The following is a 17,458-nucleotide window of genomic DNA, read 5'->3' on the forward strand; positions in this document are numbered from 1 at the left end:
ATGCATTAAATAACAAATGTGTGCAACCTTCCAATCATGAATGTGAAGTATAATAGAGGGATTTTCAAATCGGTCCATTTAAAATTTTAAAACAGTCTAATTTTATATATTTGGTAGGAACCGTAAAAACAATTCCAGTAATAATAGCTGTTGTCCTGGTATATATCAAAAAGATAAGCAAAATTTTCCTACTACAGAATTTAAAGTGATGAAACCCCTCCAAACACTCTCTTAGCACTCTAGGCTTAATCACTTAAACAAATAAATGTGTTTGGATTCATACTATGTTTCAGTTCTTGTTTCCTGGTTTGGCACAGAATCAGACATAGCAACGTTTACGTGTATTTTGGATTGCTAAACTGGATGGTGTAATGACTACTGTGCTCTGTATAACATGGAAGTGTTGTGGTGTTTGTTTTTTTTTTAATGAAAATAAGAAGTAATAAGAATCTCATCTATTAAATATGATTTCTTGCCTTCAATTTTAATACTTCTCTAATTAGTTCATATTCTGGAGATTAGCTGTCATTTATTAAGTGTTGGTATCTCCTGCAAAGTAGTTTTTCTTTTAGATGTTGTTGAACTTCTGACCATCACAGGAGCTATTTTTCCCCTTTCTGAACCAGGGTTTGTTTTTATCCTTTTTCCTCAAGTTGTTTTACAGTTGCATTCCTTATAGAATTATTTTCTCAAGTACCTGTGCAAAATTTGTATGATTAGTCTCCAAAAGATGGAAAAGCACAGAAAAAGAACAGATCCAGGGAACTGACTTTGAGCTTTATACAGCTTTTCATTGAAACTTATTGAGAATAATTCAGAATAATATTGAAACCATCAAATGCCTCTGAACAAACACTGATGTGATTGATCATCCCTAACACCTGAGATAGATTTCCTGCATCACCAAAATTCAGCTTTAGCAGTGAGAGCTGGCTTGAGACTCCTCACGAGTTAGAGCTGACCTGCAGGGCAATATTCAGTTTCTGCCATATTTTCTGCCATGAAAAGATGAATTATTTCTGGCTCTTCCATGCTCATGCTCTGCAGATGCTTAAATAGATGGGCTAGATTGCTTCTGCCCCTTATGGTGAAATTCTCAGATGAAAACTTCCACAGTTACACCTTCAGATCCTCGCATGGGAGTCTAGAAGAAAGGGACAGCTGTTTCTGTTCCTACACACCAACACTTCATCTCTTTGAGAAGCTGGTTTTGTCTGGACTTGTATTTGGTGCTGCACCGTGTAAGTGTTTTGGAGAGAAGCACAGTGAGAAAATGAAATAATCTGGCTGAAAGAAGCTTTGTTCCAGGTTGGGAAAACTACCTGTAGCAGATCAAGAGTAGGAAAAAAAGGCAAGGAGCTACAAAGATACAATTTGTAATGCATATAAAAAATGAGAGCAGAAATTCATTGAATGCTCCTTCATAAAATCATGGAGCAGAGTAGGTTGGAAGGGATCCTGAAAGATCATCTGATCCAATCATTCATGTGAAAAGGAGTCTGGATAAATTTATTTTGACCCTTGTCCAATCCCTTTTTGAAAATCTCCAGAGATGGAGATTCTACCACATTCTTGTGCAGGCAGTTCAACTGATTGATTATTCTCACTGTGAATTTTTTTTTTTTTATAGAATCATAGAAAATGCTGAGTTGCAAGAGACCCTGAAAAGAAAATTTATTTATCACCTTCTCAGTCTACAATTATATATATAGAATTTCTACTCATCCTAATGAAATTTCAAATGCAACAACTTTATAATCTGGAAAAACATAATCATCAGAATTAAATCCCTTAAATCTGTGGTTTTTTCTAATTTTTTTTTTTTCTGTTGCCATATGTATGGTAAGATGAGAGTACAATTTTTTTAATTGGGAAGTCTATCCACAGCCACAAAATTGACAGATACAAAGAAAACTGTTATTTCAAAATAACATGTGCCAAAGCAGCAGGAGCTGAAAACTTAGTCTAATGCTTTTATATAAGATTCATCTGAAGCTTCAGTAATCAGCTGTCCCTTATGCAGCCTGTCTTGGAAATTCATTTAGAATGTGTAGAAAATGTCAGAAGCAGATTTAACAAAATCATTGCCTTTTATGATTTGGTTTTTAAAAATTGTTTTGTGCCAAGGTCTTGAGAAAATCACTGCCTTTTATTATTTGGCTTTTAAAAAATTGCTTTGTGCCAAGGTCTTGACAAAATCTGTGGCCTGTGTGTAATATGGAAATAGCAGTAAGTGAACATTTAATTCAGTGTACAGCCCTGAGATTAGCTCAGGCTCAGTTATTACAGTGTTGATCTATGTAGAAGTAGAATTTGAGACATTGCCATTTCATTTTACAGCTCTATTTTTAGAATAGTTCAATTTGCAGAGAGATTAAGAATTTTATTAGAAACCTTTACTAAATTTCTTTGTTACCCTACTTTTTTCAGAATCCCTTTTTGCATGATTATTTTCTCCGTAAGACATCTTATACCATGGGGAAATACACTGCTGCATTCATAACAATAGAAAAGCTCTTTGGTAAAAACCACAAAAAGCCCCCAAATCAAGCAAAACCACTGACACACAACCTCACACACAGACTCATGCAACCACTGAAGCTTTTATTTACTTTTATATTGCTTTTAGTTGCTTTTCTATTGCTCATGTCACTGTTAGGCTCCCGTAATGAACTTCTAGTGCAAGACACTCTTCCAAAAAGTGTCTGAACAATCTTTTAATGTGAACTTTTCTTTTAGTCTCAGTACTTAACTGACTTGGACTTTAGTCAGCATTTAAGGAGAGCTTACCAAACTCTTGAAAAAAATCTGTTCTGCCCACAAGAGTCTCCTTTTTGCCAAATTATGCCTTTACTGTTTTATCAATGCAGTGTGTCTTTCTGAAACAGAGTCCTATCATTCTGGAAGAGAGAAAACAAAACTTTTTGATTTTTTGGAAACTTGGCCTGCAGGTTTAATTTGCCGGAAGGGTGCTCAAAGTAACATGGAATTTGGCTTTATAAAGTGGCAGGCAGGGGAAGTGATGATGAATACATCATATAATCTGTGATGCCTGCTAAGGAAGGGAGGAATTGGAGAAACTGTGCATTAAATTCATCAGCATACCAAAAGTACGAGTTGCTAGAGCCTGGATTATTATCTCTTGGCTCTATCTGATGCTCAGGCACACGTTCACATGCATGGTGGCTTTACAATTGCTCACAACTCCTGTCAGTGCTACCAGAAATCTCTCCTGACTTCCTGCAGCTCTTCTGCACCAGCAGCATTCCTGACCCAGCAGTGGGTGGGAATCGCTCAGCAAAAGCTTTGAAAGCTTTTTTAAGGAGGTAAATGCCTTCTTAAGTTTATCTGCACGAAGCCTGTAGTTCCAGATCACTGGAATTTCTGCTGTAAATGTGGTTTTAGCAGTGGATTAAGTCTCTCAGAAATAGATTATGTTCTGTACGCAGTCATCCAAAGGCTACGAGAATTTGTGTGGCATCGGCTTGAGCTAGGTTGGGATGTATATTTTGGCACTGAGACACTCAGGAGGAACATGAATAGCACATGTGCCAGAGCTGCTGATGCTTTAAAGCTCCAACACTGAGCAGGACAATAATGCTATTAAAAAGATGTATTTTCTGTAATCCTTAAATCCCTTCTTAAGCGAGGAGCTCCAAGTGAGGTAGCTATTCATGGCACTATAGTCATAGTGCTGAGTAGTGTAATATTTTCTAAAATTAAGGTTAAATAAAAAGCCTGAACAAATTAAGAGACTGAGAAATGCTGATCTGGTACAATGTGCCGACTCACATTTTGCTATGCATTTCAAATGACCTTCATCAGTTCAGGTGTTCCTAAGAGCAGAAGAGTCAATTCCTTTGTACTTTGCTGCCTGCTGTTACACTGTATTGCAGAGAAGTGTCATCTCTAGAATAATATTATTATTGATTATATTTGTAAAGAAAACCCCTCTACACTTAAGCCCGTGTTGCACTTTATACTCCACAGAGTCATAATTGAAAAGGCTCCTTTGGCTGGCAATTAACGCTCTGACAAATGAAAAAGAGAGAATGGCTGGGGAGGAAAGAGGTTCCTTATCATCCCTCTGCAGGAAAGGGAGCACCTGACACACAGAAAGGTGCCTCCAGTGCTAGAACTATATGTGTTGTTTGACCAGCCACTGTAAAATTTCTTCCTTATTTTATGTGCCTCTTCAAATTTAACATTCCTTTTTCTTTGATCGACTGGTGTTACAACTGCCTTCTTATCTGGGATTTTGTTCCTGAAATAAAAATGGCAGTTCCTGAGTTTTAAATTGAATTGACAACAAGCCTGGATTTCCTTGCCATGGAAATGTAAATGAGAAATGCCAGTGTGAGCAGAAGATAAGGTCCATGTCTTCTTCTGTGAGAGTCCACAGCAAATGTTTCTCTGGCACCCACATTACTTGTGCATTGCTCATTATGGGGCTAGAGATGTTGGTAATATACAAGAAAGATAATCTTATCAAAAGATAAGAGTGTAATTAATTTCAAATGGCAGAGAGACCTCATCAGTATCATTTAGCACCAACTTTATGAAGTAACTGTAGTGCAATAATTAGTAACAACTCTCACCCAGCCCAAGTGGTTTGTTCTGATAGGATGTTTTCCTGGCTGCCCTCAGCCAAGCTTTCTAGAACTGATAATAAGAATAATGGATTTAGGATTGGGTCATGCTTTCTCTCAAGTATTGTTGCAGTATGAACATGAGAGAGTCTTTTTTTCCCCTTATTTATATTTCTTAACTGTTTGAGTGCTTGAAGCTTATTTTCAAGGTGAACAGAAGTTCTGGACAGCTGAATTTAAAATATGTTATTGACTAGACTTGAATGGTGACTGGAGGTCCTTATTAATGAAATATCTATTAGTCACAGTGAAGGCACGTTCTTTCAAGCATTCATAAATGGCATTTTTGTGCAAAAAATTCTGTGCATTGACAGAAGCAAGGACACATGGGCTCAGGCAGAAATTGAGTAAAATCCTGGTACTGGTATGAAAAGTTTCACATTGTTTTGATGAATTAAGAATGTGCTGACAATGTTTTAATTTGCATTTAGCAAAAATTAAAATGCTGAGTTTTACTCATAGCAATTAGGGAGTCCTTCAGTTTTCCACACACATGTCCATAAACATAATTCTTTTTTATCCTGGATTCAGTTGTGCCAGATACTGAGCACTCTGCATCAAAATTTTAATAGCCTTAAATTGTATGCTTAGCATAAGACCTGGAAGTTGATTTATAAATCTTTGGTTTGTGCTGAGACTGGAAGAATCTGAATGAATTTGTCACCCGCGTGGATTTGGAAAATGTGTTGGAAATATACTTTATGCATTGCTGGAGTGGATTAAATGCATGTGCCCTGGTTCAAGGCAGCACAGAAGGCCAGGTCTGGGGAGGAAGCTCAGAGCCCTGTTTTGTCCCCTTTCAAACAAGGGCATTTGTGGTGATCAGAAATAAATGCAAAAAGCAGTTCTGTGATTTTTTTTTTGATTGAACATTTTAAAAAGTTCTGTGTTAGCACTCTTAGAACTGATGCAGTTGCAGTCCTGGACTAGCAAGCCAATGCTAGAAGGAATTCTTAATATTTTGGGGAAACATTTTGGTCTTGTCTCCCCAGAAAGAAACACCAATATTTTAATCTTTTTAAGACATTACATAGATTTTCACAATTTTTTGAAGGTGGGAATACTTTTCATCCAGATATAATTTCCAGGTCAAAGTAGACATCCAGAATTGGAAAAGGACTTATACCTGGATGAGGAAGAGAAGGTTCAGGTGTCTGAGCCATTAGAACACAGACTGCACCACAGAGGTTTGTGCCCTAAAAGATGTTTCTCCACACATCACCTGTCTCCTTCAGGACAGATTTCACTCAGCCTCTTCTGTTGCATGCCTCTGCTTTGTAAAATGAGTAAAACACTTCACTAGACCAGCAGGGACAAGGCTGGCTCTGTAACCTGGGGGGAAACTCATCAAAATAAACAGAGCAGAGAGCTGAAGACTCATCAGTGCTTTTCATTACCTGGCTGCCAAGCCAGTGTTTCCCCTTGGTTCAGGACCTATGTGAGGTAGAACAGCTCAGAAAAGAGACTGGCTGAAGGCTACTCACTGTGTAAAACCTGTCACTGACAGTGAACTGCCTAATTCAGAACGGATTTGTGAATCTACACCTTCCATCTCACAAGCAGAGTCTTCAATGCTGGTCCCAGAGCACACTCTAATAGAATGTCTCAGCTTTTTGCATAAACAAATAAGAAATAAACAAATAAGTTTTGTGTTGCAGCCAAATGAAAATATAATCAAATTTTTCACAGGCTGGGGTTCTTTTTTTTTTTTTTTTTTTTTTTTTTTTTAGCACTAATTAAATTTCCTTTTAAATTAACTGTGCCACAATCCCTGGAAACACTGAAAAAGTGCTCTGCTGTAGAAGATGTAGTCCTCAAACTGCAGCTCTGCCAGATTTGTTTTTGTTCTGCTTCCTGGGTTCTGTGAGCATCAATGCACCGAGCTGGGAGATCTTTGATAGAATTTGGCTGTTCTTTCTATGAAAGTGAGACAAAGGCTTGGTACACAGGGGGCCACTCCAACTTTATGTCTTCCATGGATTTCCCTGGCTTAAATTCTAGTTGACTCTCTAAGCTACTTTTCCATTTAATTTGAGCAATTGGCGCATCGCAGAAGAGGCTGAAGGTCTGGAATCTCAGATTTAATCTCTTCCCAAAGAACTCCTGTTTATGAAGCCTGAGAGCAATTGGAGGTGTCACAAGCTGTTAAGGATAATAATTAAGTTATCATAGAGCATTTAATACATTGGTTTGAAAAAGGAGCTCAGTGTCTGTGTCCCTGCTTCACAGACTGCGCTGAAGTGGTTTGGGAAGAGTTGCTCAGCAATCCAAGTCACGTCTCACTTCCAGTCAAGGGTTTTACTTTGCTTTATATCACTTTCTTTTATGAGGCTGCAAAAGCATTTTGTTCTTTAAACAACTTCCCAAAGCTCTTTATCTGTCTAGAAAATCAGATTAGAAGGTGCTCTTTAATGTGAGGTAGCTAATTGCGTTACATATATCTGGATATAGTGGTGGGAAATACATTTAGGAATTAACAGCAGTTTTCTCTCTTTCCAGAAAAATGTGTGTATTATAGACTTGAATGAAACATCCTAGCTGTACAGACTGAGCAAGAAATATACAAAATCCTTAAACTTTTACTTCTTTCAAGTGACTTTTATGCAAAAATTGTTGATTTCTATACAGCATCCCCTTCAGCAAGCAATGTTTCTCTCCCAGGCTAAAGTACTTGAGACATCATCTATCAAAGCTATTTTTTACCAGATTGGAGTAGTGGCTATTTTTTTTTCCAAATAAATAATGTTCACTCTGAAATAGTTTGACAACTGAACACTGAGCATAAATAACGTCTTTGTGGAAGTATTCCACACAAAGAACCCTGCATGGTTCTTTGTTGAGGTTTATTGTGGTTATATTCTCATCTGAAATGAGTGTGTTAGTTTTGTCACCTTGGAAGAACTGTTGGCACTCTGATCTCTCCATTACATGGAAGACAGAAACAAGAAATCCATGAGAGCTAGTGAGAGCCCTAAGTGTCTGTGCTCCATTTTTTTTTTTTTTCCAATATTGGATTTAATTCTCTGTAGCTGCTATTTTGGGTTGGCCAGAGCACTGCTCTGACTAATGCTGACTCTGTTCCCAGGGGGCTGCTAAGGGTCATCACAGCTGCTTATGAATCTGTTTTAAGGCTGCAGTGGGACAGCTCTGCCTCCTAATCCTTGGAACAGAGTTTTGGAAGTAAAATGTCTTTGTTTTCATTTCACAGTCATAAAATTTACTCTGTTTTCATCTGCTATTTCATGCTTCCTAATTTGAACTCTGCTTAGACCATAAAAACCCCTTTCATTTCATAGAAAAGCAAATCCATTTCTTTAGCTACTGCCTGAATATAATGAAAAACACCTGTATCCCAGAGATTAATGTGTTTGAATTGGTCAGCACAGAGTCTGACCTCAGTAAATTTATTCTAGATTTAACTTGATTAAATTATACATCTAAGTGGGCCAAAAGTCCTGGTTCTCTGAAATAAAATTTTCAGTCCTTCCCTGAATCCATAGACATAATTTCAAATACTCTGAATCTGCTGTGTAGACTGGACACCAGACAGTGGGAATGCAGTTAAGCCTTTTGTCATTCAAGGCACAGAGTGACTCGTTGCTTTTGTACAAAACAACACAGAGTCCCTTTGCACAATTTCCTGGTGCTGGTGCCCTTGGTGCTGAGTAATTTGTGTGCTCTGTTGCTCCTGCCAGGGTACTCTTTTTGGCAAGAGCCAGCTGGGGCACTTTGGGTCTTTATGTGCCAAGGTGTGAAAAGCAAGTTCAGTGCTCAAAATAATTCCCAGGTTCTGGTGAGCATTGTTGGAGAGCACTGCATGTGTGAAGGAGCTAGAGTATTTGAAGGGATTTCAAAAAATGGTAGATTTTTTAAGGATGTTGTCCTTCCCCTGCTGGAAATTAGTGCTTGCAAATTGCTTTTTTAATATGAAAGAAAAGAATTTTCCTTAGTCAAAATAACTACTTAAAGAAAATTACTGATAGAACCCAGCATGGTTTATAGCTATGAGAATAATGACAGCTTTCTGTGCCTGGTATAATTTCTCTGTTAGAGATGATAAAAATAATGTTATCTGTGAAAAGCTGGACTATCTGCCAACCACCCCCCCCAAGTAATACAATCTGATAAAGTCAATTTACCAAACTGTTTTCATAGAGATGTTATAGTTGTAGTCAAGGAGGAAACTTCATGGGAAACAAAGATGAAACTTTGGACCTTCAGTCCCCTCTTAGTGACTACTTAGATGAAAACTGCCTCAACTCACAACAGTCTGTGCTCACTCATCTCTTGAGTTTTACTGACAGCATCAACTTAATTGGCTAATTTTGTTTTACAAGCATAAATCTTCAGTGCAAGCTTTATAATTCAGCACTTTAGAACTTTAAGTTAACTAAGAGTGGTTCTGAAGCAAGAAAAATATACAGTATGGCATTTTACATTTACTAAATACTGTCAAGCTACTGTCACCTCTTTCTGGCAATACGCATCATCTCTTTACTCTTTTGATACACATTAAGGAAAGAAGAAATAACTATTTTGTTAAGCTTCCCATAGCCAGGCTTGGGCAGGAGAAGGTGTTTGGTGTGAAAGCAAGTGGTGTGTAGGGCTGTATCTTTACTGCATTTCAGGCTTCTCTCATCCTGAACTGCTTTATTTCTCAATTTGTTTGAGTTACACCTTGAAACAGACCCTGCAGCAGCCCTGCAGACCCTGCCTGCCCTGCAGGAATAAAAGAGCTCAGGTTTGTTTGGACTGAAGAGCAAAACACAGGAGATTCTTGATAGTAATTTTTTTTTCCTCAGTAATGATTACAGAATGAAGTTTGATTTCTAAATGCAACTTTGTGTGAGATCTATGTAAAGTTTGTGCTAGAAGTTATCAGAACATAGTGACAATCTACAAATGTGTTTTAGCAATGCCTGTCTTCAATAAATATGCACTTTTCTCACTGCTTCAGAGTAACCCTAACCCTTATCAGACCCTAACCCTTGTCAAATCCTAGCTCTAATCCTTATCAGGCAGCCTCAGCCTTGTGGTGCATTGCTAAGGATGGCCAGAGAGCCCAGCAGTGCTCAGGGGTTCTGTACAGCCTTGAGCCATGGTCTGCACCAAGACTGGTCGCTGACACTGCATAAAACATCCCAATTCTGACTCTTCTGATCCTGAGCACAGCCTCTGAGAGAAGTGCTGTGTCCTTTAGTCAGAGAATGTGGTTATGTGAAGCAGATCTTCGAGGTAGGGCTTTTAAACTGACTTTGTACATCATCAATTTTACGTTCCCCATAATAAGCTCTGTTCTAGATTAGTCCCTAAAGGCCAAATATTATTGCTGTTACATAGACCCAATGTTCTTTTTGTAACTGTAAAGTTTCCTCAAGGAGAAGACAGTTTTGCAACATTCATATTAGCTCTTCCAAAGAAGAAATCTGCCCACAAAAATGCTTACCTTGTGACTTTTTAGCTGTGTTCTTTTTTTTCTTTTTTTCCTGTAATTCTATTGTTCCACTAGAATGCAGCTGTTTCAGCGAGTGGAAAGTGATGATGTGTCCACAGAACAAGGAATGGTGCTGCAGGTCCTAGCCAGTGGTTCCAACTGAGGGAGTGGACACAAGCCAGTAGAGGATTTATGTAACTTCATCTCCTTTTGTGCTCAGTACTAATCCTTTTCTTTGTGATATATGGTATTTTGACATGTTTTAACATTTTCTTTCAATACTGATATGAATTTAAGGATAGAGTGTAGAACTGCCTGGTTTATTTGATAATAGTTTACAGAAACCAGAAACATCAAGCTTTGTCAGTCAGCATTATATGTTCCAATTCTGAGAAAACCAATTTCTCCTTCCAGTCCTGCTTTTCAGGAACACCCAGAACTTGATCTCAGCTCATCAGTTTTTGGAATAAGTAAAGAATGCCTGGAGCTGGTAAATTTTCCTGTGTAATATCCTTACTTTCATGTTTGTAGATTTACCCAAGTTCAGCCAATTTCTTCTTGTTGTGACACTCATTTGAATCCCAGTTAACTCCAAAAATCTTGTGCAGGATTTATGCTAGTTTTCTGAAGGAATAAATTGGTCCAATAATACCACAATCATAATGGGAAAAAAAAAAAAAACAAACAAAAAGACCCAAACCAAACCAAACAAACAAAAAATACCCCCAACAACAACAAAAAACCCATCAAAACACCAAAACAAATAAAACCCAAAAACAACCCCAAACAAACAAAAAAACCCCACCACACCCAAACCTAACTAGAATATTAAAATCTAATGTAATTGAATTTGTGGATTCAAAGGATAAGTCACAGAGATCCCTCCCTCTGAGGGTTCAGATTCTTTGGCCAAGTGTTAATTTTTTGGTTTTAGGATTTTTGTCCAACATGTGGGTAATTTGCTGGCCCATTCTTGAAAATGTAAGGCTTCCCATTGCAGATAACCTGGGGTTTAGAAACTGTAATTTTGCAAATGCTGTGTTTTAATCTGTGTGCCTTTTCCCTGCCAAATCTTTCCTTCACGCCTATGTGGTCTGACTTGATTCCAGAAAAAAAATCAGGATTGTATTACAGGTCTCTTTTTTCCCCCAAAGTTGGCCAGGATAGTATTGCTTTTCTCCTACGTGGGAGTGTAGTAATATCATCCACCACCCTAAAATATCATGTCATTTGTAATCCTGGAGTATAAATCAGGATTCCCTTCTTATCACTCCTAAGAAACTTTTTATAAATAATTGAACATCCATGGATACAGAAACAACTGCCCCCATCTTTTTAACAAATATATTTAAAATGTTTTATCTGAAATTATAGAATTTTGAAAATTCTTGTTTTTATTATATATCACAAAATTTCTTTAATCATCTCAAATCAAGTGGCATTTGAGCCTTTCCAACTAATTTAGGAGTCCTGTACTGTGTTCTGTCAACATTAGGAGCCTTTACTGAGAAAGCTTCTGTCCAATCTTTCTTCAAAGGAATGCTTTTTGGAGGACCTTATGATTTTATGCTCAGTGTTTTCCAGTAGACACTCATTGCATAAGCCTTCTGCTTTGATGGTTAGTGATGCAGGAAATCGTGATGTAGCCTTGGGGCTCAACCACTTCCTGTTCTTCCAGCACCACGTTCTAAAATGCAAACAGAGCTTTCCAATTAGTTTATTATAGAAATACTTGAGAAAACTCTTTACTTGCTAATTTGCAGGAATTAGATATGCAATAGAAGTGCAAAAAAACATTTCTGTGTTCATTTGCTGCCACTGGAACAAGGATGTGCTTCAATGTAATGGCTATCTCAAATCCAAACACATATTTCAGCTTCTGCTTTCATAGGCAAGTCATAAATTTGGCTTGCAATAACTACTCACAACTCCTTCCTTTGGTTGTTGGATTTGATTTTGAAATTCCTTGTGATTCCATTCAGTGCTGGAGAAAAAGCAGGATGGATTCAACTGGAATAAGGATTTACTTAATATGCAAATGCACATAGGTAGGTCTACAATGATGACTGCGGGATGGATGAATGACCTTTAACTGAAATGATGAATGATCTTTAATTAAAAATAGTGATTTTATACTTGGAGAGCACCAATTCATTTCAGTTGGGCTTCTCAAGAAATATTTGTTAGTGGAGTGTGTGCCAAGCAAGAGCTCAACTAGATTGAGAACAAGTTTCATTGGTCATTGTGGAATAGCCTCTATCTGATCAATCCTATTCATACTTACATGTAATTACATAATCTTGACCTGGGTTTAACATATTCTTGAAGTTTTTATCCAAGACTTTGCATCTGGCAAGGGAGCCAATGTAATTTGTACAGTAATTTGTAATATTTCCATTTTTTTAGAAAAGCCATCCTTTTTAAGAATATTCTGATGACCTCCTAAGAGCCTTTTCAATGGGAATTATCATGCTTTTGTATAACGTGCAATAGTGTTTTATTGTGCATGAGATGGTATAAAATCACTCATTCTTCTCTCAGAGCTGCCACCAAAATTGGGTTTTGATTGTGAATGAATTGCTGTGTGATAGGGATAAAAGGTCAATTGATAAGGTTCTGGAATAATTGAGACAACCTTTCTGAGAGATGAGTAGGCAGTTTTATTTCTTTATTTCACTGATGCAGGAATGAGGCAGATGGAATAAGTACAGTTGGTGGCTGAAAGAATTGTTGGTCAGGGATTTCTTGGTACTCAACTTACACACATTAATTGCATCCAGCAGAAGTAGAAACTCTGTAGTCAGCTTAAGCCTCCACTGGATCCCACACTTCCCACTGCTTCCTGTTAATTAAAACCCAGCAAATGTGCACATTGTGTTTGCTTACACAGATCCTACAAAGCGTTACAAAACTTGAGGCATATTAATGGCTTTAAATTTAAAACTCATTAGCCACTGCCCTATTGACCAGCTAAAGAGAGTTGCTCAGCACTCCTCTGGGCCAGCACCACTTCATTCTGCCCTGGAAATACAGAAATGTTTGTTGGCTTGGCTAAAAATGTTTGGGAATGCTGGTGGTATCCCTGGGTGGGATAGCGAGGATGCCCACTCACTAAAGCAGATCTGGCCCAATTAAAGACATTGCCTCTCTTTTTTTTAGACTGCAAAGGAGTATTTTTTTTGTCAAAACACTTACTTCATCTTATGTTTACTGCCAGAAGATTGGACTATTTTTTAATTGGTAAAAGTGTATATTTGTGTGCGTGTTGTTAGAACCAGGGTTCTGAAAAAGCCCCTTCAAAGCTGAGTCTTGCTATAAATTGATAAAAAAAATTGATAAATACAGTTTTTGGTTTTGGTTTTGTTTTAATGTTGACCCAATGTTGTGTGAATTGTGGTTTCATCAAATGAAACAGGACCACTGAGCATTTTGAAGAGAAATTTTGCAATATCAGAGCATTGCTTTTTTCCAGATAAAGCGTTACAGTCTCCAGTGAAATTTCTTTGAGATCTGATGAACAGAAGGCTTAATGTACAATCCACGAAACACTATTTTGACATGACACCTTTAAGGAAAAACCTTGGAACACCAGTTCCAAATCTGCCTCTCTAGCTTTTGACTTGTGTCATTTAAACTATTCTGTTAACCATCAATCAATCAAAAAAGCAAAATTAGCTGCAGTTTGGACTAAATAATGGAATCTCAATCATCTGAAATGATGAATATTTTATTGTTTGCAGTTCAATAATATTTACAGGAACCTCCAGTAATCAAGATCCACAAAAAAAAAGGTTATTTCCAGAGATGCTTCAAAAGATCTGAATTCTCTTTACACAGAACTGACTTGTTCTTCTGTCTTTATTTTGTGAGCTCTTGGTTTTCAATTCAATCTGCATGTTCTACATAAATTCACTGAAGTAGTGCTGAGCTGAGCAGAGAGAATTATAAATATTCCACTCAAAGAAAACACGAACTGACAAAACACACGTGAAAGGTGATGGCCAAGCACGTCCTTATCTTTTTCCTTTCCTCTCTTTATGTTTCCCTAGATCATAGATGAAGAAGAAACCCAGTTCATGAGCAATTGTCCCGTTGCTGTGACTGAGAGCACACCCAGAAGGAGGACACGCATCCAGGTGTTTTGGACTGCTCCTCCCACTGGGACAGGCTGTGTCATCCTGAAGTGAGTATTTTAAGGCATATTAAAGTAAAATTCAGTTAATAAGTTGAATATTTATTGGAACCAATGGAGTTCTTGGTTCTTTTTTCTCCTTGGACATGTTTGACCAAGTCTAGTTCTACTTGCAGAGTGAAATGTTAGCAATTTAAAGCTTCAATATTCAAAAGGAACGCAAGCCTTCAATAACCATTGAGTTAATTGAGCTTGTAAGCCTTTAGTTTCACATGAAAAAAAAATCTAAAAATTCTTATTTTTTAAGGTCAAAATTGCATTCCTCTGGTGGGTAAAACACATACTCTTAGTTGAGATGGATAATAGAAACATTCTGCAAAGTCACCATTGTCTGGCAGATCTTTATCAGAAAAAACAGATCTATTTGTTTAGAGGTGAAGGCTTTCATTTTAGACCTAGTGATCACTTACTGATATTTTACTATTATTACACACTCTCATGTGACATCATGCTTTTCAAGCAGTAAATAAAGATAACTCTATGTATCTTCACTTTGATTTAGGGTCACTCATTGGTCTGTAGAACTAAGAAGTGCCAGAGAAATGCTGTCCTGTCTCTTAAGACTTTGTTAGCTGTATTTAATTGGACAGATTGGTCAAATATTCATGGACAACTGGGATTTCTTTGCTTGCTTTGAATCCATGTCTGGGAGAAGCCTGAAAAATTGCTAAGACGTGCCCTGCAGCAGACCAAAGTATTTCAAAGAGGCTTTTCAGTGCTGGGGATAGTGACTTTTGGGCTTTTAAGGAAATGCTATCGCAAAGGTTGTGCTGAAGATAGTTCAGACCAATTCAGGAAAATGTTTTATTAAAATTGCAATTGATTTCTAGACAGGTTGAGAAATTGCCACCATCAAAAATAGTCTGTGGCTGCTTTCCTTTTACCCTGTGCTTCACTTCTCCTCCTGCTGATGGGCACCAGACAGACACTGTCCTCTTCCACCTCTCTGAGGGTTGTCCAGTCTCAGCTCTGGCTGCAGAACAGACTCAAATCTTTGGCAGGTTGCTTTTACTTGCTGCTTCTTAGTTTCAGCATGATAATATTAAGAATTCCCTGGTTTAGTGTGTACTAAAGCAGCTCAAGAATATGCTGACAGTCTTTTCTTAAGCTTGGTACAAACAAGTGTACATTAGGCTGTAATAAAACTTGGAAATAAGTTTCGTTTATAGATTGAATTTTTTGAGTGTTCTTTTGGCAATCCAGAAGATTCCTTGAATGTTGCTGAGCTTTTAATCAGTAAAGCTCTTTGGTCTTCCCCCCAGGACTGACCCCCTCTTAGCTGTATAACCAATATTGCTTGAGGCACTTGCTATTTAAAGAAATTCATAATAAGGTGATAATGCTTTATATGGCTTTTTAAGGAGAAAAGATTTAAACTTTAATCCAGTAATAATATTCAACAACACAAGTTGATGGATTTAATTTTTTTTTCATTACTGTCCTAAGTAGAATTGCCATCACAAAAAAAAATTAAGATCTATATTTTTCTCACTGAAACTTAAAACAACTGTGGCTGAAGTCAGTTCAGGTCTTGTCAGAGAAGGAATGCAGTAAAGTACCACCAACTGCAGGGTCTTGATAAGTGTTTCCTCTCTCTCCTCGCTGATAGTCAGGCCATGCTGGATGTTCAACATTGAGGTTTTTCTGTGAAGTACTCGAATTCTTGCAGAAAAGTCAAGAGGGGTACAAAATGTAACAGTCAGAACTGCAGTTCTGATGTTCTGCACATGAAAATATGAAATTGCCACTGCCTCAAAGAGTGTGTAGAGGGAGCCAGTTGCTTACAACCTTCTCAGGCTGCTGGATGTGCATCAGTAGTGCCAGCAAAGCACCAAAGTGCTAATGAAGAGCTAGATTAGCTCCCATAGCCTGTTTGGGAAAAACAAAACAGCAGCTTGGAAATGCAGGTTCCAGGGAAAGGAAAAATTTTGGTGTTTATGACCACCTCTTTCCAGAATGCTGTGGGTTTCTTTGGTGTGTGTGCTGCTGAAAAGTGGAAGGAAGTTGTTAAATACCTCTCAGGAGAAATGATATGAGAAATAGGATCTTCCTCCCAATGAATGCTTTGTTGACCTCGGAAGATAAGGAACAGCTCCATGCCCAGGACTGTTTAAAGAAAGACTGACCATTATTAAGAGCTGCTGATGCCAGAAATTAACCTCATAATGTGACATTTGTTTGTGCTGCAGTGCAGCCCTCCACAGGCCCATGCATAGCAATCACTCCTGGCATTAACAACATTTACATTTTCTCTTTTGCATGCAAAGATTTGGTGGCATCTGAGTTAGAGTTTGTAGTTAGCCTTCTTCACAAACCTTCTTTATGGTCCTCTCCCTTAGAATAGAATGGAAATTTTGGAAATTACTTGGAAATAATTATTGGAACATCAGCAGTAGAATTAATTATTTCATAATTATTCTAGATGATAAAAGAAAAAATCTAAAAGCAAATATTGTTTTTAAGAGTTAAGTCCAAACTCATAATGGAAAAATTCTGAAATCTTGAACTCTATGGGAAACAAACCCTCTGTATTTTTCTATCTTCTGTAAGTGATGGAAGGGAAAATATTTTTTAAATTGTCAACACATATCTGTTTCAATCCTTGCACACTATGATAACTTTGTTTTAGAATTTCCAAAACAGAATGGCAGCATTTTGGAGCCTGTACTGGATCACGAGGATTTACTTTTTCCCTATGCCCTGATCTGCTGACTTCAATATATTGAAAAGTTAAAAGTAGTCACAAGTTAGAAGTAACTGATCCATAAATCTTACTACAGTTGAAGTGACAAATAATGCAAATATTTTTATAGCAGTATAAGTAAGTAGAGAGTCTTCCAGGAAGCTTTTCCTGAACTAGTAGTGGGGTTTGGGAACATCTATTTTTCTGCAGCTTGTGGAGTCTGGTAGCCTTGGTAGAAAGACTTGCTCAGATTTGGGTGGCACCTTCCCAACACTTTCTAGGCATGGTGCATGTGGTCAGTGTGGCTGTGACAAGCACAAAATGACACAGACAAATGGAATCTGTAGCACGAGGGTTCAGTAAGGGATCCTAACTCATTTGACATGTGCACACCTTTGTGTAATGCTAAATTTCTGGGTGACTGCAAAATTCAAAGTTTAGGGGAAAAAACATATTTGAATTTGACTTATTGTCACTACCTTGCTTTCTAAAACATCTCT

At 37.6% G+C, this 17,458-nt stretch overlaps 1 protein-coding gene across 1 annotated transcript in view; it reads left to right on the forward strand.

Moving 5' to 3' along the window:
- Positions 1–17,458, forward strand: part of SPON1 (spondin 1) — a 189,691-nt gene that overhangs the window by 21,300 nt on the left and 150,933 nt on the right. Inside the window, exon 3 of the mRNA XM_021527583.3 lies at positions 14,133–14,266. Coding sequence (XP_021383258.1) covers positions 14,133–14,266 — 134 coding nt within the window. The remainder of the gene's footprint in view (positions 1–14,132; positions 14,267–17,458) is intronic.

Source organism: Lonchura striata, chromosome 5 (assembly GCF_050655825.1).
Source record: "Lonchura striata isolate lonStrDom1 chromosome 5, ASM5065582v1, whole genome shotgun sequence".
Lineage (NCBI taxonomy): Eukaryota > Metazoa > Chordata > Aves > Passeriformes > Estrildidae > Lonchura > Lonchura striata.